This window comes from Gymnoscopelus braueri (genome assembly GCF_963280865.1).
Source record: "Gymnoscopelus braueri genome assembly, chromosome: 10".
NCBI lineage: Eukaryota > Metazoa > Chordata > Actinopteri > Myctophiformes > Myctophidae > Gymnoscopelus > Gymnoscopelus braueri.
Window position 1 is genome coordinate 36,964,749 of NC_137611.1, and position 26,935 is coordinate 36,991,683.

The 26,935-nt window shown below is 41.7% G+C and overlaps 2 protein-coding genes across 7 annotated transcripts; one reads left to right on the forward strand and one right to left on the reverse strand.

Moving 5' to 3' along the window:
• The first annotated feature begins 722 nt into the window (after nucleotides 1–722).
• LOC308094083 (polyhomeotic homolog 3) lies at nucleotides 723–17,680 on the forward strand. Of its 6 annotated transcripts, none has more exons than XM_080440535.1 (16): nucleotides 723–850; nucleotides 3,593–3,802; nucleotides 4,411–4,485; nucleotides 5,456–5,614; nucleotides 6,001–6,090; nucleotides 6,605–6,763; nucleotides 7,096–7,185; nucleotides 8,242–8,464; nucleotides 8,741–9,375; nucleotides 9,569–9,698; nucleotides 11,511–11,821; nucleotides 12,289–12,451; nucleotides 12,658–12,769; nucleotides 13,797–13,935; nucleotides 14,371–14,692; nucleotides 16,599–17,680. In XM_080440535.1, exons 2-16 carry the CDS (start codon nucleotides 3,626–3,628, stop codon nucleotides 16,748–16,750), a joined length of 2,937 nt encoding a protein of 978 aa, XP_080296661.1. In that variant the 5' UTR covers nucleotides 723–850; nucleotides 3,593–3,625; the 3' UTR covers nucleotides 16,751–17,680. The 6 variants fall into 6 exon arrangements, with proteins under 6 accessions (XP_080296661.1, XP_080296666.1, XP_080296664.1 ...); XM_080440540.1 differs by having other exon boundaries at nucleotides 11,511–11,689; XM_080440536.1 differs by having other exon boundaries at nucleotides 742–829.
• Nucleotides 17,681–18,879: 1,199 nt separating this feature from the next.
• On the reverse strand, nucleotides 18,880–26,834 carry dapk3 (death-associated protein kinase 3). The gene is made up of 9 exons (XM_080440467.1): nucleotides 26,726–26,834; nucleotides 25,017–25,126; nucleotides 22,665–23,025; nucleotides 22,058–22,187; nucleotides 21,805–21,853; nucleotides 21,689–21,715; nucleotides 21,439–21,591; nucleotides 21,288–21,333; nucleotides 18,880–20,976 (listed from the first exon to the last, which is right to left on the reverse strand). The coding sequence occupies exons 2-9, from the start codon at nucleotides 25,076–25,078 to the stop codon at nucleotides 20,449–20,451; spliced, it is 1,356 nt and encodes a 451-aa protein (XP_080296593.1). The 5' UTR covers nucleotides 25,079–25,126; nucleotides 26,726–26,834; the 3' UTR covers nucleotides 18,880–20,448.
• Between the last annotated feature and the right edge of the window lie 101 nt (nucleotides 26,835–26,935).

The window sequence follows — 26,935 nt, forward strand, 5'->3', positions numbered from 1 at the left end:
CACGCAAATCGGTACACATGATCTCTATAGTCATGTGATCAAGACAGATCCGTCTGATTTTTTCATGTTCCATCCTGATTGGCGAATTCCGAACATTGCTGGCCCACAATAACCTACCTGACCTGGCAGAGACCTGTGCTCCGAGGAGCACTTATTCTAGTTGTTACCTGCTATCATGATGGTGGAGTCTATGATGACGTTAAAGTTCACCCACACCTCATAAAATACTCTGTCCCTATTGTTTATGTGCCTTTACAGAAAAATAGCTAAATTATAATATATTTTCCTTAAATGACAGAAGCCTAGCTTTACATGATATGGTGGTTCTATTATTATTATTATTATTATTATCATTAATATTATTCTTATTATTATCATGCTTATTATGTGGGCCTATTATTCCTAGTTCTATTTGTTGTTATTAACCTGTAATTATCTTACATTATACCATATCACACAAAAGCAATGGGGGGAGGGGGGGTCAATAAATCAAATGTCTCCTTTGCGAAAGATCCAACAAAAAGAGATGATGAGCAACTTAAGCCATGCCTTTTTAATGTGTCTGTTCAGCCTTAAGACGATGGACGAATGAATGGATTTATAATCAAATCCCTGCCTGCTGTGTGTGGAAGGTCCTCCCACACTCCAAGCGGTGCTGCTGTGAAGATGTTTTTTTTATTCCATACTCTGGATACCGTCTGTTTTTTTATCTCCATTTTAGACAGTATACTAGGCTACTGACGCATTACTACTGACTGTGACAGACAGTGTTGCCGGGGGTATACGATCAGACAGTTGACGGGTCATGTTGTCTATCAATTCCAAGCAGGTATAATAACGCCGACAAGAGGTGAATGATTGTGCATGCATGTCTACGGCGATGTGATTTTATTTGAAAATAGCAAATCTACAAGCTCACAACACGTCGCTCCGCGATGCTCTGTGAGCTTGTAGATTGGCTATTTTCAAATAGCCAATGTATATATAGGGTTGAAGTGCGCACATCGAGCCAGACTGAAAGAAATACCCACCGTTTTGGATATTGAATGCATTGGTCGCCGTTTTATGCCTATGATCTAAATTGTGAACAATGAAATTAATCTATGTGATTAATTTTATGGGCGATCGGGGCAAAGAGGGATATTATATAGCCATATCACGTTTTAATAAATGGAAATATAGCCACCTATAATGCAGGGAAAAAAACATAATCAATATTCCGAGCTGCTAAGGCTCGTAAACGACACATATTGTCGTCTTTACAGAAATTGCCTTCTCCATTGATTTTCTTTTTCTTTTTTAAACCTTTACATGCGAGCTCTTTTTATTATTATATTATAATATTTTATAATATAATATTGTATTCGTGGCTACATTGGCTATTTGAAAATAGCAGATCTATAAGCTCACAAGCATCACTCCGGGACGTTGTGAGCTTGTAGATCTGCTATTTCCAAAAGAATCTTGAGGGGGGGGGGGATTCCAATATTTTTTTATAGCACAAAGCATTGAAACGTCAATTTAACTGAGCAGTCTAGCAGGCGAGCTCTGTTATTATTGGAAGACCGTATTAAGACACGTGAGCAGTGAGATGTGCTATTGAGGCCAGGTATTCTTTCCCTGAAATCAAATCAGTTTCATTGTTTTTTTCAGTGGTGGAAAAGTATCAATACTGCGATGTAGAAATACTCTGTATTAAGTCCGTAAAAGTATTGGCATCAAAATTTACAAAAGTAGAAAGTAGCCTACTCATATGCAGAATGTCCCGTTTCACAAGTTTTTAAATGTATAAAATGTATTAAAATCTTTTGAAAATAGCAGATCTACAAGCTCACAATGCTTCATGGGGAGGCATTGTGTGCTTTATCGGCTAATTTCAAATGGCTGAAATGTATAAAGTGGTTACGTTTTGTTATAATAATCAAAATCTACAAAGTAACTAGAAACTAAAATTGTCTTTATAGTGGAGTAAAAGTACAATATTTGCCTCTGAGATGTAGTGGAGTAACAGTATAAGTACAGAAAATTGGAAATACTCCAGTGAAGTAAAAATACCTCAAAATTGTACTGAAGTACTTGAGTAAATGTACTTAGTTACTTTACACCACAGTTTCTTTTTCGTTGTCATTCTATGCTACTTTGAGTATAGGCCACACGAAACAATTCCGTCTCTAATTTTGGCAAAACTGCTGCGTAGGCCTATTAATTTAACATGTAACATTGTGCTTTGTATTCTATTGTACAAGCGGCTCAGGCATATAGCTTTAGACCAAAATCACCCCCAAAAATAGCCTCATTGGTTTGTTTGAAATAGCCTATACTAACTAATGTACATTGTTAACAGCTTTCCAATCAAACAAAAAATAAATGTAAAGAAAACACGATGTTGGCTGCAATTTCGATTGGCATCAGTGTCACGTGGGACTTAAAGGTTGAAAGGATAAAATAAATAAAAGTCAAAAGTTAGGCTACTTCAGAAAATGGGCCTATTCGTTCGTTATATAACGTGCATTTGCAGGTGGCCAACACAATAATTAAGATACATATGCCTACTAATCAAGGCCTATGTCAATGTGTCATGTATATGTTTTTTAACCTATCCATAGCCATTAGCCAGCTATTTGATTTGAATGCCCCCTGGATGGCGTTGGCCTTAAAATATCGTCATTTTTCGATAGTTCATGGATAGATAATTATAGATAATTAGGCTAGACACTACTTTGTTACTGCTTTTCTATTGGGACTATATAAGCTTTTAAAATCATCTTATACTCCATTGATAATGTGTAGGCAGCATTTAAATGGGCTGCTATGGTAAAGTTTGCTGAAATGCGCTTGAAGTATAGGCTATAATTTAAAGTAGCTATAATTTGTAATTGATTCCGATTTTTAGATGTAGGCCAACGTTGAGCTGTCTAGCTAGATTTTATTTTATTTTATTTTATTTCAGGATCGGTCAAATAAAAAAGATTTACACCCACGGACCTTTCTCATGATGAGAGACAGATGTTATAGCGGCGCATATTATCTGGAAATGCCTGTTGCTCAATAATCATTTTAATGACTATTGTAACATCCTTTATGTGCATAAATATTGTTTTTACGTCTTGTTTCACACACCAGCCTTGAATTTATCGAGTTGTCCAACAAATCTTCACCGTTTGAATCTCTCTCTCTCTCTCTCTCTCTCTCTCTCTCTCTCTCTCTCTCTCTCTCTCTCTCTCTCTCTCTCTCTCTCTCTCTCTGTCCCTCTGTCTCTCTGTGTGTGTGTGTGTGTGTGTGTGTGTGTGTGTGTGTGTGTGTGTGTGTGTGTGTGTGTGTGTGTGTGTGTGTGTGTGTGTGTGTGTCTCTCTCTCTCTCTCTCTCTCTCTCTCTCTCTCTCTCTCTCTCTCTCTCTCTCTCTCTCTCTCTCTCTCTCTCTCTCTCTCTCTCTCTCCCTCTCTCTCTCTGTCTATATCTGAATGAATGCTGTTGCTTTAGCTATATTATCCCATGCAGATAAATTGTTGACAAAACCTTAAGGAATATCATGGACCCAAGGCATCTTTCAACCAAAGTAAATTAGATGGTCCTTCTCATGTTTGACTTCCAGTTTTCCCATTACTGATTTTCTGAGCGCTGGGAGATGGACAGAAAAAGCCCCGGTGAGGAGTCAGAGACCACTAGGACCATCACCACCACCATCACCACTGCCTCATCAGCTGCCATCACCATGGCAACAGTCAGGTCCAGCACCCCTACCTACACCCCTGCACATTCTACTTCTCTGAGCATCGTCCCATCCGACAGGCAGGCAGTACAGGTAAGAGGAAGAACCGACTTACTACTTCCACCGGGCCTAGAGGCGGAGATTATGTTGTGAACTCTGCACACAGAACAATAATGGTTCTTAAATGTTTTTTGTTTTTTTAAGGCTATAGATGGAACCATCACCTACTAAAAAAACATTTTATTCAGTGAATGGTCCTTCATGTTCCTCAGGTGGTTCTAGAGAACCTTTTTTTTTTGTTGCAAAGTTCTTTGAGGAATGACAAATAGCACATCTAAGAACCATTTTGATGATTCTTTAAGGCATTTTTAACCAGAAACATTTGCCTTGTAGATCTGCTATTTTTGACGAATGTCGGCGTAGAGGGACATTTTATAGCAGGCACAGACACCTGGGAGACACCATGAAGTATAGGGTTCCAGTGGTTAAGGGTTCTCGGGAACATTAAAATAAATGGTTCTTCTACATGGCATCACTTTGTTTTTCTGTGTGTGACCCAACTGGCAGACATGGCAGTCCAGGGAACAGATGGCCCCCTTGTTGCTAATAAAATCCTGAGTGTTCAGTTATCCTTACACATACATGTTTATATTCAATGGACACTCACGTATACTCCTATGGGCTGGGGCGACACCTGTCAGCAAGAAGGGCTGGGCAGGAGGAGCAGGACGGAGGCTCTCCGTCCTACCCCCCACTTGGAGGCTCTTCTCTGGCAGGTGAGCCAGTAGGTACAACAGCAGTGACGACAACAACACAGAAATTGGGGGGACAATTAAGGGCTAAAACGCAAAAAATTAATAAATGGACACTCCGGATTTGGCTGTGTATCTGAAAACAGACGAGCAGTCTGACAAATACTGTAGTATCTTTTGGCACTAGTGGTGTTGAGCAACTATTTGTTTTATTGATGTAGGTGTCTGAGGAATCAAATTAGGTTAAGTGCAACATGTCTGCTATGTCCAATGGTTTAATAATGCATGTCTAATAGGCTTTTTAGAATGATGTGCTGTCACTGGTTCTCAACGTGGGGTCCAGGGACCCCCAGAGGTCCTTGAGGAGGTTCCAGGGGGTCCCCAGCAAAATTTGCTAATATAGCATAAAAATCTTTTTTATAAACTCTACTATACATCGGCTATTTTATCAAATGATCTTATAAGAAATTAGTTTGAATATTTTTGAAACATTTTAACAACACAAATCTTGTATGGGGGTCCCTGGCACAAAATAATATACATTTGGGGGTCCTTGACATAAAAAGGTTTGAGAACCATTGGCCTGATCTGATGCATATAAAACTGGGTGGCCCTTGAAGTTAAAAAGGTTGAGAATCACTGTTTTAGGTCAGTGGCTCCCAAACTATGGGTCGGGACCCATTTTGGGGTCGTTGACCCATTATTCTAGGTCGCAGGTTAATATTCCTTTTTTAACTTTTCCTACAAATTATTTTCCTAGAAACATTTTTTTAAAGTATTTCAGAAAAAAAAACTTCCATAAACAACAACAACAAAGAAATGGTGACAATAGCAGAGACAAGTTAACAGTGAACTAGATCGGCTATTTTCACTATTAAATAGGCCTCATGTATAGGTTCATTCGTAATCAATTTTTGTACGTTTGGGTCCAGGGGAGACAAATTTCTCTTTTGGGTCTCGACGGCTAAAATGGTTTGTGAATTACTGTTTGTAGGTGATCCAGCAGGCCATTCAGAGACCTCAGACCATGGCAGCCCAGTACCTCCATCAGATGTATGCAGCTCAGCAGCAGCACCTCATGCTGCAGACAGCAGCTCTGCAACAGCACCAGCGCACACCCCATCTGCAAAGCCTGCAGGCCACCATACAACAGGTGTGTGTGTCCAGGAGACTCCTGCAGGATCCAGGAGTGTTGGCAGCCCTGAGTGTGAGTGTGTGTGTGTGTGTGTGTGTGTGTGTGTGTGTGTGTGTGTGTGTGTGTGTGTGTGTGTGTGTGTGTGTGTGTGTGTGTGTGTGTGTGTGTGTGTGTGTGTGTGTGTGTGTGTGTGTGTGTGTGTGTGTGAGCGTGTGCGTGTGTGTGTGTGTCCAAAACATGAACAAATGGGCTGCTCTACTATATCCCTCATAATTATGAATAAACCACCATTATTCAAATGAACAGTGAGAAAGAGAGACAGACAGCTTGTGTTAAGATGAGTATAAGATGAAATGACATAAAACGCATCGCTGTGTTATCATAATCTTCCCAATACTTCTCAGGCTTCAATCATTGGCCGGAGACAGTCACCCTCCTTGCCTAGCTCTTCCAGTGGAAGTTTGTCTCAGTCCGCCAGTGTATCTCAAAATTCAGTAAGTAGCCAGTGTATTCAGTGTATTCAGCGTTTATTCAGCATGTGTGTCTTTCATGTGTGACTACATCTTCCTCAATTCAAGAAGCCTTATTACCAGAATAGAATCATAATTTAATTGCAAACTGCAACAATGCGTACATTTTCCTTTTTTTTTTGTCTGTTCCAGCGTTCAGCAGGTAGTTTCATGTTTTTACAGGCAGTTATGTCTGATAACTCTCTCAATAAATTTAAAGAAACATTATAACCACATTAACCCTGGCGTTCATATTTTGGGAACATTTTCGAAATGTTTAAAATTAAAGTTCCTTTCTTTAAAAAAATTAAATAGCGAAAACCGCAGAACTACAAGCTCACAACGGGTCACTTGTACATCTGCTACTTTCGCTTGGCCTATTTGTCGTACAACGATGTATATAGGTCTTAAATGGTTAAAATCCACAAAGAGCTACAAGTCTAGGAACATACTGTACTTCAATCTGACCTGGCCGCTCCTCTCTCTGTGTCTGTTCCAGATCACCCTTCCAGCCTCTCCAGTGACAGCCCAGCTGATTGGCCGGACCCAGACCTCCAGCTCCACAGCTGCTGGGGGCACCATATCCCAGCAGGCCATGCTCTTAGGAAATGGACCAGCCAACTGTAGTCAAGCTCAGATGTACCTCCGCACTCAGATGGTACCGTGGTCTTAAAATACTTACCTTGCATTGTCATTAGACCCTACATTTGCACTTCTGCTGAAGACTGGTTTACAGTTTTTTTCCTATTTGCATAATGGAGAGCCAATGTGTATGTATATATAATACTGTATATAACTGCAAGAAAAAAATGAATTTAATTGTACAGGTGAGGTAAAAAAAAAAAAAAGGCTTTTGGAAACATCTCACCTTTAAAAGACTGCTGAACCTGCATATCTTTCCCACCACTTTTTTCAGCTAACCATGCTACTTTCCTAACTTTCAACTAACTGCCCTATACTCCCTGTGCTCCTTCTGATCCCTTCATTCAGCTGATTTTGACTCCTGCTGCCCCAGTGGCTGCAGTTCAATCAGACCTCCCTGCTGTCACTTCCTGCTCCTCTCTGACGCCTTCCTCTCAGGTATAAGGATCTACAGACACGGGATGAGGATTACATAAGGGATAATTAACAACGAGCCATGCAGTTATCGAAGAATTATGCACCACAGTGGAGGCCAATTACCTCCACAGAGTGCATTGTATTTTAATAACTGCATAGCTTGGATTTGCTTGGAGAGAAAGGCTGTAGTTTTTATTCGCTTGGAATCCCCATCGATGATGTCACTGGTAGGCAGGTTTCTGAACTGTCCACAGCCCGCTAATGAGAGTGAACAGACAGAAATGGTACCATCTTATAATGAGCATAAGTGAGGACCAACTTTATAAAGATAGAGTAGACGGGGTGAAGTGCTCATAGACCCACCTGTTAAACTATACTTATAAACCACTTATACGTTGTTATACCTTTCAAGCCGGGAACGCCTCTGTGTCATTTTAGTTGTTGCTATATAGCAACATTAATTCTAAAAAGAAAAATTGAATAAAGATTTGAACTTTTTCAAGGTGAGGCTTTAGAAGGTGTTTTTTTTATTAAAAAAACAGTCAAAATCCCTCAACAGCGACACCCGCAGGCAAAGATGTATTTTTTCATTGCAGTTGAAAAGGCTTTAGAAATCAGAGAGAAAAAATCCTGGCATCACTGGAGTGGAATTTTCAGTTAAAACTTTTAAGGACCATGATAAATACTTTTATTGTGTTGTAAAACTTAATGTCATGAAACCTTTAAGGTCTTTCCTCTGCCAGATCAGAGGTTGGCATAAGGTTATAGCTGGTACATTTATTTTGATTTATATTAATTCCATTTTCATGCATATAAAAATTTAGAACAGAAATGAGAACATTCTGAAAACAAGTCACACCCTTGAATATTCTTTGTGGCCATGCATGGTATAATGTAGAATACCACTCCTTGATTATGTCAGTTTCATTCAAAAATGCCTCACATTTACCCAGAGTTTTGCTCAGTGACACATCATCACATACTTGTTGGGTGGGTGGGTGGGTGGGTAGCAAACCTGTCACCTTTTGGTCACAAGGACATTCTCTCCTGTCCACCCTCCTGATTGTATGTTCTCAGGTGCAGAGCCTGTCTGTGCGGGCTCATCTCCCTGGGGCTCTTGCCACAGCCCAGGGTGTCCTTCTAAAGCCCTCAACCCAGGCCCAAGCCCTGGCACAGCCTGCTACTCTACCCAAGATGTCCATCTGCCCTCTTAAGGCAGAGGCCTCATCAGACATCGGAACCGAGGTCAGACCGGCAGATGGAGCTCGTCTCACCTCAGGATCTCAGCTTGTGGCACCAGGTAAGTGACTGGAGCGTGTTACTCAATAAAGAAAAACGAATTTTACCTTCACATATTACCACAAACATAATTGTAGAGGCATGCACTAAAAGACACATTCTATTTATATGCAATAGTTTTAATCCTGATGAACGCCAATGTTCTGAACTTAATAGAGAGGATCTGACACGTGACGCATCGTTCTCCCTCATTTGTCTCAACAGACAGATAGATACATGTACTGTACATGCAACAAAAATACTTTACCTCACGCAGTTCTTTGGTTTACTATTCCAGCAACCTACTCCCCGGTCCAGTCCCATACTCTCGTCAAGCAGCAGCCGCCCTGTTCATCAGGCCAGCGTGGAGCACACCACCACCAGTTAATCATCCAGCAAACCACAGGAGTCTCTCCCAGCCACAGACACCTCCAGCCCATTGCCCTCAGAGTAACTCCAGACACTAACCCTACCCCCCTTCCACTGTCAGTCCAACGGCTGACCAGTGCAGCGACAAATGCTGTGCAATCACAGCACGGCGACCTCCCGGCCCCTTCTTCTTCCTGTGTCACCATCAGCGTGCACACGTCATCGGCGCAGACCTCAACTTTAGCCACTACCACCATCCAGCCGCAACCACCTCCCCTGGTGGCTGCTCCCCAGCGAAGGAGCACCACCTTCCAGGTGCAGAGCCAGCGACCACCCCCTCCTCCTCCCCTAGTTCTCCCCAGGTTCCCCCAGAACCCTCCGTCCTCGCTCCAGAGGCTGTCCCTGCGTTCCATCCAGGCCCTGGCGGGCCATGTGCTGGTGACGGAAGGAGAGCTGCCCGTGGCGGAGGCACTGGTCCACATGCCCTACCAGCACCTCCCACCTCCTCAGACAGTGGCCGTAGACCTAAAGGTGCATCCAGTCAAGCGCGCCGAAGCTGCAGTGGTGAGTGAACGTGGTAGTTGAAGGGAGGGATGGCATGAAATCTGACTTTCTAGCAGTAAAATAAATTTTTTCTGGTGTCTTGTTTTTAGCTTTGGTTCTCAAGGTCAATGTCTTTTTTCCCTGTATTGAAGCACCTCAATGTGAACATACCTCGTGCTGACTGAACTATGTTTTGTGCTATTTTGTATTTCAGCCTACACAAATGTTCAAAGCAAATGGATTGAGCCCAAATCAGAAAAAAGAGGAGAATCTTCCGAATCCACACAGACACAGGACACCCACACCCACACCACCCTCCATGTCTCCCAAAGAGAATGGCACAGGTACAGTACATGTTAAATGTATTCCACTAGCACAGTTCTAAACCACACACTGATTAGTCTTAATCAGAGATATCCGCCTACCAGAGTAAGGTATTTGCTAGAACAGCAGCGAGAACAGCTGCTAATAAACCCTACGCCTACTGATTTGGATTGGAAACCAATCATGTCACCGCCCCATTATGAAGGGCCGGCAATTTCACGTCACCCTTATCTAGTTAAAATGCCTGCATTTTTTATCATGGCATGTAAGTGTGAACACAGAGCGTTCTACACCGGTAGCGTCATGATGACAGTGTGTCAAGACGGTGCTTATAAGACTATGAACAAACTGTTGTTGTATCAACAAAATACTTCATAAAACAATGATGGTGTATTAGCGATTCGCTGGAAAAAGCTCTTGTATGCATTCTGATGGAGAGCGAGAAAGCTGTGTGTGTGCCAGTTGAGGTTAGGTCGAGAAGGCTAATGATTGAGAGAGCATCGGATATAGTGAGAGAGCAAGCGTGTCTCTGTTTACTGGGTGAGCGAGCATGGGTTAAATAGCGAGAGAGAGAGTGAGAGAGAGTGCATGTGTGACAGTGAGGCTGCCTGGAACCATGGTTCATTTTTGACATATGTTGCATGTAGATGTAGCAGCTATCTAACTAGATGTGAGTTATCCTGTAAGTACACTGACTGTGGTATAGAGAGCGAGGGGGGAGAAGGAGAGAGAGAGAGAGAGAGAGAGAGCGAGAGAGAACATTCGATTAAAGTTACATTAGCCGGTTTGCCAGCCTGCAGATGGATATTGTGGATATTCTGTTTGTCCCCAATACATATTTGATCATCCCAAAATGCCTATTCTTGCGTGCTTATAGTCACCTCTCGTCTCGCGTGACTATTAAAGGGGAAATCCACCCATTTTCAATATTTAACTATGTCATTAATATAGCATAAAGGAGTTGTGTGGAAATAAGAAAAAATTAAAAAAAAAATTAACATTGCAAAAAAATGTAACATTGCAAAAAAATTAACATTGCAAATTACACCATGATGAGTCATCACAGTGTAATTTGCAATGTTAATTTTTTTGCAATGTTACATTTTTTTGCAATGTTAATTTTTTTTTAAATTTTTTCTTATTTCCACACAACTCCTTTATGCTATATTAATGACATAGTTAAATATTGAAAATGGGTGGATTTCCCCTTTAAGTACTATACCCACTGTTGTGTGAACAGTCACATGACAATAACGAGGCCGATGTGTGAATGACTCTCCCCCTGCTCTTCCCTGCCTATGCCGGAAATGTATTTAAAAAAATGTAACCGGCAATATACTGGTATTTTTGTGTAAACACAGCTTACTTGATTCCACCCAGTTTTAGCAACGAAAGCTAGGAGATCCTCAGGGCCCTATCTTGCGGCGCACGCCTTATACCCTTATACCTTAACTTTGTAGGCCTTTTTTACTATTTTGAAAAACATTTAAAAAATTGTTCAAATAGCCGAGCTCACAACGTGTCGATGCAGATTGGCCATGTTCACAATTCTTTTTTTTTTCTTTCAAAATAGTAAGAAATGCCAAAAAAGGTTAGGCATAAGGGGTAATTCGGCACGCAAGATAGGGCCCACACACTCTATTGAGCAAAGTGTTTAGAGACTGCTTTGTGAGTCTACATACTGATAATCGAATGTGTACTCTAAACATCATTGTTCTTCGTTGCTAAACATATAAATGTCTACACACATACAGCATGCACATAACCCTGCCTGTACCCTGCTGCCCCTACACATCACTGGCTAGCCCTCCCTCTGTCTCCTAACTCTGCAGCTGTGATGGCTGTGTCCTGTGCCCTGTCCGCTCGCCCGGTGATCCCGTCCCCAGAATTGGAGGAGCCCCCCCACGTCAGCAGCAGCAGCAACAACAACAACAACAGCAGCACTACCCCCCCTCCTCCTCCTCCTCCTCCTCCTCCTCCTCCTCCTCCTCCACCCCTCCTGCCTACCGTGGTAAGAGGCCTCAGCCAGTCCCCCTCAGCCACAGCCAGCCTCCCAGCGAGTCCTGACAGCGTACTTAGACCCCACATCCTCACGCACCTCATAGAGGGCTTCATCATCCGAGAGGGGCTGGAGCCGTTCCCGGTATGTCCGCTGGATGGGGGGGGGGGGGTGGGGGGCTAGTGACAGTAGGGGCCATCAAGGGGCCTCGGGCCACAGACGGATATGGGGTTAAGCTCCACTGGCTTATCAATTCTCGCCAAAGGTAGAGGGGGGGGGGGGGGGGCTCAATGAGGGGTACATGCTACTTTTATTGTTTGAGCGCGAGACCAACTCACCCGATCACTGTGCAGATTGTGAAACATAAATTTAGCATTAACCTTTACCATTTAAGTACCATGTTTATGAGCAATCCAAGTAGTAGTGACATGTACCCTCAAGAAAAAAATAAGGGGGAAAAGCACTTTGGTAACCTTTTTGTTTAAAAACTTTGGGGAAAGTGTAAGCACCCTGTCTACACTTTACTTCCGACTTCTAGCAAAAAAAACTAAAACATAAAAATGAAAAATAAATACAACTATACATACATACAACGGTACCCTGTGATTTAGGCGGGGCCCTCCTCTCTTCAGGCAGACCAACAGGCCATGCTTCCTGATTCCCAGGAGAGACGGACCAATGGAGATGCAGGGCCTGACGACAGCCCGTTGGATGCTGAGCAGTCAGATTCATCAGACTCAGAGATGGAAAATGATACCCTTTCTGTAGTAGATGGTGAGTATTGTGTGTGGTTGTGTGTGTGTGTGTGTGTGTGTGTGTGTGTGTGTGTGTGTGTGTGTGTGTGTGTGTGTGTGTGTGTGTGTGTGTGTGTGTGTGTGTGTGTGTGTGTGTGTGTGTGTGTGTGTGTGTGCGAGTGTACGTGCGTGTGTGTGTGTGTGTGTGTGTACGTGTATGTAACAGTTTATACCCTTATATAACAGAGCCGAGGCAGACTGTGACAGACGTGCTGCAGTGTGAATTCTGTGGGAAGAGAGGCTATGTTCACACATTCTTGCGTTCCAAACGCTTCTGCTCCATGACTTGTGTGAGAAGGTAAGCAGAAATGAAGGTAAGCACATGTTATTCACGCAACATCTGTGACGAGTAAGGAAAACACAGTGAAATCATCGTGTTAATTTAACACTGGGAGTTCAGTCTCAATTTAACTCTGGATTTTACTGTGCACAAACAAACACATGGAAATGCATTAATGTAACTATACACTTCTACAGTGAGCTTATTTCTTGCCGACTCTTTGTAGTAGTTCACCCACCATTACGTTTTCCCCCCACAACACAATCAGTGTATTTTTGGACAGAACACGATCATCAAATGCTAATTGTTTCACTGCCAAATGAACCGGAAGAGTAGACCAATAGTCAAACTGTACCAATATTTGTACCAACCTGCTTAACCACTTTCAACCTGGCTTCCCTATTCTGGGAAATGTCAATTGACATAAATTCCCCAAACCTTCAAAATAGCTAAAATAGCAGATCACATTGCGTTGTGAGCTTGTAGATCAGCTATTTTCATCAGTGGTTAAATTCATCTACAGTAATTAGAAACTGAATTGCAGCAGTGAAAGAGCACACACTCTCATGTTTATTTCTCTTTGCCATTGCAGACAATAAACTGTAATGGCTCCATTGCTTATAGTGGTTGGGACACGTCATCTGACATCTGGATCCCATCGCGCTCCATTTGTGTCATAAGACATAGTCTTTAAGTGTATAATCACTGCCAGGTTTCCTCTGTGCAGAAATCAAAGTCTACAGAGATTTGAGCCCATATGTAGACTATCAGCAAATATCCCAGTGGCCAATGCCCACCTAAATGTTCTCATTAGGTAATACAAAGGAACATCAGAAAGGGAACACCAAGCGGCTTTTGGGATTTAAGAAGGATTGTCGTCATACGGGATGGCGTTACATTGGTAGATCACACAATGATTTTGGCTTATAGGGAGAACAATGTTATGAACAACAAAAATACAATATTCTGATGTGCACGCATCCGTGCATTAATTGCAAATAAATGGTTTAGATTCTCTCTCCTCTTTCTTCCTGTCTCTGTTTAGGTTTAACGTGAGCTGTACCAGGCGTATCAGCATGTTGAGGGCGGACAGGGCGGCTCGCTGGGGCCACAGGCCCATGGGCAGAAGAGGCCGACCTCCAGGAAGAGTCAACGGAGCTTCCAGAGAACACTTCCTGAGACAGGTCTGATAGTCTGATAGTCCCACTCACCTGACACATAACAAAGTACAGAAGTGATGTGTGGGTCAGTAGGTGTTAACCTGACTAACCTACTCCCTTTACCCATCCATTTTACAATGCATTAGCTTGCCTGAAAAAATGTTGCTTGTTTTACCTGAACTGGAGAAAAAAAGTTCACTTCGACTTTTTGAATGATTCATCCTCTTCTTTAAAATTGTCAATTAATTATTGTGAATAATTCTACTTTCGGTCCGGTCACGACAAGCAAGGATCAGTATTTCTGGGTCATTGCTGGAAAGGTTTGAGCACCTCTGCCTTAGTCTATACCACAGATGTGATTCTGTCACTAGACCTCCTATCCCAAATTGACTATAAAATAAACCCACACCCCTATAACAAACAGTTGCCCGATAATAAAAATGTATTTGTGTTTGATAGGCCCATGGTTCATATGGCCCTGAGGATCCACATAGACGCTCACTGAGGGAGGAAGGAGAGGAAGAGGTGGAGGATGAACATGAGCCCCCCGCTCCCATGATCACCAGGCTTCGGAGGCAGGCAGAGAGGGAGAAGGAGAGGAGCGAGGAGAGGAGCGAGGAGAGGAGCGAGACGCAGCAGCAGCAGCATCAGGATCAGGATCAGGATCAGGATCAGGAGATGATAGAGACACTTAGTGCTTCTGACACAGAGGACGGAGACGTCAGCAGTCCGTCCCAGTGGAGTGTGGAACAGGTGTTCTCCTACATCAATTCCCTGCCAGGTACTAGTATGATAGCAACATTTGTCATTTGTCGGTGCTGTCACTTGCCAAAGGTGACAAAGTGTAATGAGCTTTAATTACCTGCATGGTACAGGGAGGAAAAGTCATCCGATCGCCCCCTGTCTTGGGTTCACAGTGAATTGGATCTGATGGACATTACAAATTGATACAACACAAATTATTATGTTGCTCCCATATTAATGTATATATTAACCTTATATTGGACATTATTTATGTCAGTGTTTCAAATGATTAAATGACAGTAAAAAAATATATACAACCTTTATGAATCCCCCCCGCCCAAAACAGACTATAAATGCTGTCACGTAGATGATTTCACTATAACCCACAAAGCAGCAGGAATTTTGAAATGGCTGTATCCATCAGCTTGCTTGTTAAATAATTTGGATTGACTTACAAAGCACAACACTGCACCATCTTGTTTTGCTTTTTTGAATGGCGACGCAATCAAACATTGCTGGGTGTAGTTCAGTTCTGTGCAGTCTAAGCAATCTAAATATTCTGCTGTTAACTCATTCACTGCCTAGAACGACTAAAACGACTTTTGTCCTTTAAGTCCCCACTGCCAAGAACGACTAAAACGACTTTTAATTTTTAAAAAAAAAAAAAAAATCTTTTTTTTTTTTTTTTTTTTTTTTCTTATTTATTTATTTAATTTTTAACCTAAAGACCAAGGAGATATGATTTGTTGAAGATCTAGACTCCAATCCACTTCCTTGTTAACTTAAAACTTAAACATTTTGTATCTTGGCTCCTGAGTACTTTTTTTTTAAATTGAAACATTTCTGGCAGTGGGCAAACGCAAAAAAAAAAAGTTCTGGCAGTGAATGAGTTAACATTGTATTCATATAGCTTGTGTGCTTAAAATGTATTATGTATTTATTTTTTACTGTTTTACAACATTTCTAGCTTTATCCACTTGAACTCTAACGTTCCTATTCTGGGCATGTCATAATAGGTGAATATTCAGTGAAATTAGGCGAACAATGCCGAACATTCAATGACATTATGTAGATGATTTTCTCGTTGCAAAGCGATGTGTTGTGAGCTTGGAGATTGAAGAGATTTGGTGTAGAGGTAAAAAAAAAGGGGGGGGGGGGCATGTACAGACCCCTCGGGGTCAATTGGGGTCAAGTGGTTTACTATTTTTCTAGATAATCAAAAAGCGTCCATATGGGGAAATTAATTGAGATTCAAAAATTTAACATAACCAGCAGGTGGCATAGGTGTGCACTTGCCCTCCCTATAAGCAAATGTAGCCTGTACAGTACTGCATGTGTTCGAGGGTAGGAAGATGAAGAGGCCTCGGTGGTGCTAAAAGCTTATCTCAAAATTGAAAAGAATGGAAGATTGCAAAGATTTCTTTTTATAGTACAGCAGCATAGCTCGTACATTAATTGTAAGGGGTTCACTGGAAATGTTCAATGGGAATTCGTATTGGCATAGGGTGCTGAGTGAAGGGATATTATGTAGTTGAAAAACACTCTCAAACTTACATAGTTGTAATATTATTATGAATATTACTGGAACTATATGTTGTGTGAACTTATTTTGATGAAATTGCGCAATATTATTATGAATATTACTGGAACTATATGTTGTGTGAACTTATTTTGATGAAATTGCGCAATACATGTTGAGAAGTTACTCAACTGAGGTTACTATAGTCAAAACGTTCCCTACAGAAAAACATTTGCTACCCTGACCCTACACACCCCACATAGTAACCATAACCTCCTCTAAACACATGGAATGTATCACCAGATGAAACAAAATATGAATATGCATAGCTGTTTTGTGTGTGTAAACAGTGGAGAAAACCAAATCTGCCCTGATGTTCAAATTGTGAACATTAACTGTGCCCTCTTTCTCCGCAACTTCCCAGGGGGTCAGGACATTGCCCAGGCGTTCCGCTTGCAGGAAATAGATGGGCAGGCGTTGCTGCTACTCACAGAAGACCACTTGGTCAGTACCATGAACCTCAAACTGGGCCCTGCTCTCAAGCTCTGTGCCTACATTAATACTCTGAAGGATTAACAGGCAATTGTCCATGGGTGTCACACAGAGACCTTGGTTACGACCCCTCTGAAACCAAAATGTCACAGGTTTGGACGGTCCCTGACCTGTCCGGAAAGTGTGCCTGTCAAAAGGGTGTCCTTTGGAGAGACGCTGAACTCTATTCGCTGGTCACGTAAGCTAAAAGGCAAGAGTAATCAAGCATTCCACATTCAAGGTTCAAATTGCGCCAATCCAGACACAAATCAGTACAGAAGGATCCTACAGTCTCAATCCTATCTTCCACTTAAAAATCAGCATGCAAATGCTCAAGTTGTCCGAATAATGTGACTTCGTTTTTCAGATGGAGCTTCTCCTCAAGGAAGGTTACACATTAACAATTTTTTGGGGGACGATTCAAACACAGCATGGACTTGGCTACACTGAGAATGAAATCATTATAGCAAGGACCGAAGTTGCGTTTCTTTGAGACTACTGCCAAGGATCTTGTTCCTCTGACCTCATCTTTTCCAGAGGTTTGTTACAATGAAAGGTCAAAATTTGGCCAGCGTGTTTTTTCTGCGGCATTGAATAGTTTTTTTTTTCTTTCTTAATCATCAATATTGCATTGTAGTGATTGAAGCACTTTGGCCAAAGCTGGCCATTTATTGGAAACGGATCAAGGATTATTTTCTTTAGATCATAAAAAAAACAAAGCTTGCAAATAAAGGGAATAGCAGTGCATTGCCATACAAAGTTTTGAAGAATGCTGTACAAAGTTAGTTTATAAAACGGAAGGCTCTCTATCATTTAGAGAGCAGGATTTCATACAAACACACTTATTGGCAGAAAACAATAAGTGATTACCATGAATTATTGAAATTCATTATGAGATTGTTATAAGATTGTGAAATTATTTATTACTGCCATGAGTCTTGAGTCATATAGGCTACAAATAAAATAATGAAAATTGTGTTTTGTTTATCTATCTTATGGAACAGCCTTCAGTTCCTCAATTCCAATTTTACGGTATGGTGAGCTTGGCTATTAGAGGAGAACCTTATTGAGTTAAGATGCTATTTTTCATTTGATATTCCTTGTGGGATGTACAGACGTGCATGTATAAACTGACTTTATATTAAATGCCATAGCAGTCATTCATATAAGCCACCGATCTGAAATACGAGTACTATGGCTACTTGTCTTTATAACATGTCATTCTATTGATTCCCTGCTTTTTTCACTTTACTTTCTGGTCAATACTGAGACAGACTTGAGGGGAAAAAAAACAATTTCACAGAGCTCCAATTCATTTACTTTTTATGGGCATTTTTATAGCCTAATTTCTTTCAGATTTGTCAGAGTAGAGAGACCAAGGGCAGGGACAGAGTGCTCTTACTCACAAAGAGCATATGGTCTGTGCACTAATTGGCTGAGCCATCAGGCACCCCCAGAGCAGTCTCTTGATTTGCTTGAAAATAAATAAATAAATGTTTTTATTTTATTTTCAAGCAGCACTGCAGCCAAATAAACAGATGTTCAAACATCTTCTATCTGCGCAAATGCATGAACAAGAGCTACTTAAGATTTTGGTAGACAAAATTGTACTTTTGACCACTGTGCTGCTTCACTGCCTCGCTCAAGGGCAGCTCAGTGAGTCAGTGGTAGTCAGAAACTTCCGGTGACAAGTCTGCTTCTTTAACCTTTCGACTATGATTATTTAGGTTTGTTGCTGAATGCAATAACATACTTATCGAGGCCTGTGGAAACATTTTCAATGCAGCACAAATGTACAATGTATTTCTATGAAATGCCACCAGAGGGCCTATTTCATAAATATCTTTTTAGCACTCCTCCAGTCTACCAAAGTCTGTCTACGAAAGCTGTTTGGCTGATGGGTAACTCATATTACTCAGAACAAACCCTTTTACAAGGAAGAGATAAGTTTGTGTGTAAGAGTGTTTGTGCAGACATTATATTGGTGTATCTATGGTTACTCTACTCACTGCACAGTACGAGTCATTCACATTTACACCCGTCATCTACGAGAACCCTACCCCAAAATGACTCATTTCTCATTCCCACACCACAGATTGATTGACAGAGACAGACGGACTGAAACACATAGATGGATACGCTTATGTCCAATAAACACCAGTTCAAAACCGAGATTGGTTACAGTGACAAGTTGTTTTATTTAAAACAAACCCAGAGGTCATCTTAATGTTCAAGTTACAGTTGTTTTTTACATCTTAGGTTAAATAAAATATTGAGATCACTGCTATATTCTTTTAAGTGCAAATGGGTACATTTTCTACTGAGATAGATAATACTATCCTAAAAATGGGAAATGTGACGCCTAGATGTAAATCCACGGAATGTTAGAATTGACTTGAATCACGATGAAAACTAACCCACCTTATGAAAATAACCCGCTAGTTTTCATGCAGATAATTTTGCATGCAAGGCTACTGTGCAAGTTATAGCATTTAAGACATTTAGCGATGTGAGCATGAAAGAGATGTCATTAACATGTCACAACAGGTGAGTGCTTACAGAGGCAATATGGTTTATCAGTTCACAGGCACTGCAAGAAGGGCTTAAAATGTTAAAATATTTTCCTTACAGTGTAGGTAATGCTTAATTTATACTACGTCGTACAGCTGTGTCGCTTGCCTACCGTTTTACGACGAAGTATAAATCATGCTTAAGTGTTCATTGCATCTCCTAAGATAGGCATTACATCTAAAAAAATATAAGAGCATTTTATTGTGACCTGCATTTAAAGCTGAGCTGCATGGCAAAGGACATCCTCCATATGGAAGATTCCCCCTGAATTCTGTGCAAACGTTACCCCGTAAAGTTGTGATTTTGTGAAGCGGAGCTGCGCCACGTAACTGACCAACAGGAACAAAATGGAACAAAATGAAACCCATGTTTTTTCAAGCATTGTAACATTAACTTCAATGCTTTTTAAGGAATGCCAAGAAATGTTTGTGGGTATTGTCACTATATAACAAATACACTGCATAAACTGGCAATATAAATTAACAATACAAGCGTGACTACTAAACATAACAGAGAGCCCCCCTCAAAAAAAGTGGGGAAAAAAGAAAAGTGGAAAAAAAGTATTGGAAACTTAGAAATGTGGTACGTTTTGCTGGATATGCAATTACCCATCTATTGTGGGCTGAAACGAGACTAGGAAATTATGTGAATCTCAGGATCCACGTAGAATTATAACTAGAGTTGGTCCCTGAGCTCGACACTCTGGCTGCTCACTGCTTCTTAGGATGGGTCAAATGCAGAGGACAAATTTCGCCACGGCGACAATAAAGTATATCATATCAAATCAGTCAGTCAAATAGTATGCAAATATGCCAGCAAGCCAACATTTGGACATTTACCGATATATTTCAATAAAAGTACACAATTGGGAAAAGAAAAAAATAATTAAGTTTACAATACCTTTAAAAACATAAATTAATTTAGAAAATACTGGAATGGGAATTTTCATGAATTTCTGTAAAGTGATCAATCACTATAGTGTTCTTTCACACATGAAATACAGCAGGGACGAAGTACTTCTCCCCAGTGAGATTTTTTATGAGACAGCAGCATAGCTTATGATGACAACTGGCCCACATGAACTCTGTTGTGCAGAGCAGCATACAGAAGACCAGGGCAGGAGGAACTTGAGCGTGAAGAAGTCATTATTTTATGCGAGACGACAGCTCAGCTTAGGGCATGCTGTCGATACCGACCTCGGCAGATATCGACCTGACCAGCTCTTCCACCCAGCGCACCTCTGACGCCACCTGCTCCGCCAGTGCCTCGTAGCGGTTCTCCAGGCGGCCGAACTTGCGCTTGAGGGCGTTGGCCGCCAGCATGGTGGACCGGGCCTCCTCCTGGCTCTGCCGGCGCTGGGCCTGCGTGCGCTGGAACTCCTGGCGGATGTGGCTCAGGTCGCTGGAGATGCTCTGGTTCTCCTCCTTGTACCAGCCCTCCTTCTCCTCGTATATAGACAGCAGCGCTGCCACGTCCTCGCGGCAGGAGCGCTGGTTGCGTTCGAGGTCCCGCAGGCCCTCCTCAGCCGCAGCGATCTCCTCCAGCACTTGGGAGAAGCGTTCGAAGTTGACGTAGGTATTGTTGGGCGGCATGCTGGAGTGGGACTTGATGGTGTACTCCTTCAGGCGAGTGGTCTTCAGGCGTCGGCGCTCTGGCTTGCGGCTGCTGTCCTCCTGTCGCACGTTCCTTCTCTTGATCACCTGTCGAGGGAAGAGTGGTCAGTGTTGGAATTACACATCCTCCAGGTCCTTGTATCTACAAGGACCTGTATCCTTCCGTTGTCCTGACAACACTGTGATACAATTTTCCTCTAGGCAAAGATTATGTCAAGATTATAAAAGGATAAAGGTTATGAAGGCTATATGTTAGGCTATAAAAGGTGTATGAATGAAAGGTTCTTTTAAATAATTTACTGCTGTTAACTTAACCAGCATTGCATCTCATCTGGATTGTGTGCAACATTTGATCAACAGGTAATAACTCTTCATAATAAATGATGTAAATAACACACCTTGATCCAGGGATGCTCCAGGCTGTCCTCAATGGTCATTCTCTTCCTGCACACAAAAAAATGTGCATCAGGCACATGACAGAGCTTTCTATAACCTATTACATAGAAATCTTTCCATCTCTCTCGGTCAGAGATTTCTAAACATCCTTACTTGGGATCCTTCACCAAGAGGCGGCGTATGAAGTCCTTGGCCAGCTCGCTGGTGTTACTGAAGTACTCCTCATCAAAGTCATAGTTAACGGCTGAGATGTTGGTCAAAGTCTCCTGCTTTGTCTCCCCAAGAAAAGGCGATGCACCACTTAACCTGATGTATAGATAGTTGGATTTTAGTTATATGCAATCAAAGACATTTAGGTGTATACAAAATACAACAGCTGGAATACATTCCAAACAGTACTCACAGAATGTATGTGATCACCCCAATGCTCCTGCAGAGACAAAGGAAGGATCAAACATTAGTGGGCTTTGTCGTGCCGGTTAGTGTACAGTTTTGCAATAAATCATGTTGAGATCTTACCACATGTCCGCTTCCAGTCCAAGCGGCTCATAGTTGACTATTTCTGGTGCTGTAAAGTACACAGCAAAGAGCACTTTAATTCAAGCCAGATGTGGAATTCTAAAAACACAGCCCTCCATTTATGATGACAAGCTAGGGGAAAATGTAATTTTGCCCGAGGGCATAGCATAATAAGCTATTTAAGGATTTTCTTTACAGGACATATTTCTCCTTTATGCCTTCATAATACTGTGTAGGAGGGAAAGGAACTCACCCACAAACTCTGGTGTGCCAAAGATGTTCTTGAACTCATTCCCTGCCTTGATTTGGTGAGCGATCCCAAAATCAATCAGCTTAATCCTAGGATTAGGAACATTCTTGTCCAACAGCATAATGTTCTCAGGCTGAAAGACAATTGGGAAATGGTGCATTTAAATAGCGCCTTTATCCAAAGCGCTTTACAATGTAGAAAACCATGCAAGGGAGAAGTTAGGGGTATCAGCTCAAGGACACTTCGACACTAACTCAGGGGGAGCCGGGGATCGAACCGGGAACCTTCAGATTCGGACGCTCTACCTCCTGAGCTACTGCCGCCCACAATGAATACTCACTGTATATGTTATAGTAACAACAGCACCCACAAGAAGCCAGATGGCCTGTGTGTGTACAGTATGTCCACCCCTGTATGTTACAAAATGTCCTCAAGGAACAGCCAAACAATGGCTTACAACAGTAACTGACTACTTCCGCTATCATGTCAATAAGGTTACTCGCTACCATGACTACTGTTGTCCAGGGATTTATAACAAGCAGTACAGCAAAAAAACCATAAACATAAACAATACCACCACCCCCTCTGTTCCTCCCTGGAGTGCACTGACCTTGAGGTCAAAGTGGGCGATGCGTTTAGAGTGGAGGTAGTAGACTCCATCCAGGATCTGCTTGAGAAACTGTGTGGCCTCCTCCTCAGTCAGAGACTCCTTCTCGGCCAGGAAGTCAAAGAGTTCACCTCCGGATACCAGCTCCAGGATGAGGATCACATCCGTCTTGTTCTCGAAGATGTCGTGCAGCGTGATGATGTTGCTGTGCTGGATCTCGCGTAGGATGTTGACCTCGCGTTCGATCTCTTCGCGGCTCACCCCCCGCCGGCTGGACGACAGGCGCCGCTTCTTGATGAACTTGGCGGCGTACTCGCAGCCCGAGCTCTTCTCCTTGCACTTGCGGACGATGGCGAACTGACCGCTGCGAGGGAAACATGTCAAAGAGGGGGAGGTTACTGACACCGCCGGGGGTGATGCAACTAACCTTTGTGCACCAGCGAGAAGAGATGAGTCACGATTGAGATCATTGCAGATGTTTTATTCACTTCCAGAAGGCTCGACAGTAAATACTGAGATTCCAGAACAACTAACAGTTAGTGGAACATTCTTGGCCGATGATGCTTATTGTGTAACACTGAGAATGTCTGCACTAGTCGTAGTGCAATGTCTGACTAACACCACAATATCAATGCTTTTTCCCCCCTGAAATTAATAAGCATGTTTCAAACAAATAAAGTCACATGTTTGATCTTGTTGCTGTCGGGTGGAAACATTGTATGTCCAAAAGTGTTACTTTTAAGGAAATGGAAAAAAGAACCTGTGCTCCAAATAAAGGATGCAATGTAGTTATTATTTGGTCACAAGCTATCGTTAATATACTTTTCACTTGTTAAATATTTATAACATCCACAGACACAAATACTTTTACTTTCAACATTTTTCCAAAATAGCGAAAATGGACGATCTACAAGCTAACAACGCGTCTCATCATGATGCGTTGTGACCTTGTAGATCGGCTATTTTTGCTACTTTTGTGCGGCACTGTAGCACAAAGGGTATTCATTTACACAAAAAAAACATAATAAGTTGAAATATGGAGATACAAAAGGTTGCTGCCCGACAGTGATGATTTACAAAGCAGAGGCCACTTAACACAATTGACACGTTTTGAGGGTGAAAAAAAAGAGTCTGGTACTAAGCAGATAAGGACGGTGCATTCCATGTGGCATTATCAGCTGTACTCATCCATGTAGAGCATGGTTCCCTAACCTTTCTGGATCAGGGCCCACTTGAAAGTCTCAAAAACCTTCGCTTTTGAAGACTTTCCACTTATTTGGGGGCCAACATGCAACATCCTCACGGCCCCCGGGCCCACAGGTTGAGAACCACTGATGTAGAGAACTGAATGTTCTGCAGTTCAGTTCCTGCATACCTCTCTCCTCCTGAGCAAATATACAGAGAGTGCCCTCCTCTCTGCTTTACAGAGAGAACACCCTGCTGGAGGGAAGGGGGGGGGGGCATTGAGGGGCAGTGATGTCATGCTTTTGCTGCATCACTGCAGAAAAACAAAACTTCCATATAAAGGTAGGAAGTCAGATATCTACTTCAACAAGATGACTCATTCAGATTCTCTCTTTAGCTGCAATAAGTCGACAATTCAAACGGAAAATATTTAGTGATGGATGTATTCATGAAATAAATGTCTGATTTTTTCTAAACACAGCAGCTGTACAGGGATTTGACTGGTATATTACACACTGACAAACCAGGCCACAGATTAAGCATAGTGGGCCAGCCCGACTTCCCAGTGAGGCACACTATTTTCGAATCACTATTCTTAAATACATCAAACTGAATGGCAAAGACTACACTTGTCAGTGCCCCATGCCGTAAAAATGGTGAGACTAAAAAGAGTAAGGATACACAATGTTGACATTTTGGCCGATATCCAAGTACTGATTATTTGCATGGTCAAATCAACCAATACCAATACCAATAATGCAATAATAATTTTCCAGTACGGTTAACCTGTTATACAGAAACTATGATGCTGGGTGGAGATACAGAATTTAAAAAAATGCAATCTTATTGCCTGATTTATTAGGCCTACTGATGCACAAACAATGTAAATGTAGTATTTATATTCAAATTTGTTCTAACTTGTTGACCCCATGGAAAGATTCTCCAGAAAACACTGATTGAATCTGCAGCCTTAATCATCACAAAAGGCCTTTTCAGCTTCACGTGCAAACATAAATATTATCAAATTAAATATTGGCTATAACCGATTTATTATTTTGATATCGGTTTGATACTGCCAATACCGATATGATGACCGATTAATCGTGCATCCATAACGAAGAGTCTGCAAAGTTTTTGTGATTGTACAGAATTACAGTTGAGGGAACTTACCTCCCAAGTTCCTCTCCCATTTCATAGAACACTTCAACATCCTCTTGCCTGAAGCCAGCCATGGTTTACTGACTGACTTGGATGCCGATGAGTGGAGTCTTAGCTTTTCACTGAAATGAAGAAAGAGAAGGGTGTCACTGAGACAAATCCAACATGGATCAAATACATCAACATGGATTAAATACATCACTGTTTCTCAAACATCAGGTTCTGGGACCAGCAGGGGTCCAAATGGACCCTTACAGATCTGTAACTCTGAGAGTTTCAGACCTGTAAGGGTCCCTTTGGTTCCATGTGTACACCCTGAGAGTTTAATTAACACTGATGATTTTACAGTGTAATTTGGGGTCCCAGAGACGTAAAGAAAAAAGAAAGAGAGCATCAAATGGTGTCCATCTGTCCATGGCCTAATCATATCAAACTGGGGGTCCAAAAGCTTGAGAATCAATGACTGAAATTCATAGATTTGCTAAAGATGACACAATGACAGAAACAAATGTCATTCATAGACAGGACTCCTGTAACAACAGCCCTACAAACACCAATCATGCTAATTGGGTAGGCGGTGCAATCCATCTCAAACTCCATGGTAAGACCTCCTTGTTCTTTAGCCAGAGAACACAGTGTTTTGGAAGAAGACTTTATTTTGGCTGCTTCCAGACCTCTGCATACCAGTCCTACTGACGTCACCTTCTCCCCGTACCCTACCCTCCCCCCTTGGCCAGCTATCTCTAATTAAAGAGACTCAGATTGAGATAGAACGATCTCTCTCTACAGTGCAAACTTTGAAACTGATGAAAAGTCACTGACCCATCAAAAACAAATAGTTTTCATTTAAAAAATAGGTATGCAACTAATGGGCAGTGGTGTAAAGTAACTAAGTACATTTAAGGTTTTTTTTTTACTTTTACTGGAGTAGTAATTTTCTGTACTTCTACTCCACTACATCTCACTCAGAGGCATAATGTACTTTTACGTCACACTACATTTATTTGAGAACTTTAGTTACTAGTTACTTTGCAGATTTAGATTATTATTACAAAACATACATTAACCACTTCAGCCATATATACACTTCGGCCATTTAAAAGTAGTCAATCTAAGCTCAGCTCACAATGCGTCGCAGTAAGCTTGTAGATCATCTATTTTCAAAAGATGTTTTATACATTTGAAAACTTGAAACGGGACATTCTGCATAATAAGCACTTTCTACTTTTGGTACTTTAAGTACATTTTGATGCCAATACTTGTACTTTCACACAAGTACATTTTGAATTCCGGACTTTTACTTGTAACAGAGTACCTCTACATTGCTGTATTGATACTTTTACTTAAGTCAGAAATGTGAGTACATTTTCCACCACTGGGAAACAGCGATTTCCCATTATTTAAAGCCCCGGGTGGGATCTATAAATCATTTTCTCAGCAGCATTTCTCTCAGCTACATGACCAGGCGCGACACAGACAGACATATCATATAGACGTGTGTATCAGTATCATCTCATTTACAGATTACAGCCCCTCAATGAGAGAACTGTACGTTGTTTAGGGGGAAAAAAATCACCTACATTAATGCCCACTAGAGCTATGCTAGCTAACGTACAAAAAAAACTGGCTTATAAATGCGTTATTGTGTCACAGAAACACTGTCACAGTTTTTTTTTCGTAACACTTTAACCAAATGAAAAGGACAACTAGTAACTACTTACAGTATGATGGTTAAGAACGCAGCATTAATTCCTTTAACCGAGTAGAAGAGGGAAAATATCCACTGGTTGGGGGAGCAGCTAGGGAACGTCGAGATCCCATACCCCGGCGGGACGGGTAAGGTTTCATTGGCTAGTTGGTTGTCAGGTAACGAAAGTTTCTCACAGAGAACATTTTATGAATTGGCTATCTTTCTTTGTCATTGTAGTTGC

What these genes read in the sequence shown, in the direction of transcription:
- LOC308094083 (XM_080440535.1), top strand. Translation starts at nt 3,626, where the DNA reads ATGGACAGAAAAAGCCCCGGTGAGGAGTCAGAGACCACTAGGACCATC. An exon ending in TGCAGGCCACCATACAACAG is followed by an intron (nt 5,615 to 6,000) that starts GTGTGTGTGTCC and finishes AATACTTCTCAG; the next exon opens with GCTTCAATCATTGGCCGGAG. An exon ending in ATCTCAGCTTGTGGCACCAG is followed by an intron (nt 8,465 to 8,740) that starts GTAAGTGACTGG and finishes TTACTATTCCAG; the next exon opens with CAACCTACTCCCCGGTCCAG.
- dapk3 (XM_080440467.1), bottom strand. Translation starts at nt 25,078, where the DNA reads ATGGCTGGCTTCAGGCAAGAGGATGTTGAAGTGTTCTATGAAATGGGA. An exon ending in ATGGGAGAGGAACTTGGGAG is followed by an intron (nt 23,026 to 25,016) that starts GTAAGTTCCCTC and finishes TTTCCCTCGCAG; the next exon opens with CGGTCAGTTCGCCATCGTCC. An exon ending in TGGCACACCAGAGTTTGTGG is followed by an intron (nt 21,854 to 22,057) that starts GTGAGTTCCTTT and finishes TGTACTTTACAG; the next exon opens with CACCAGAAATAGTCAACTAT.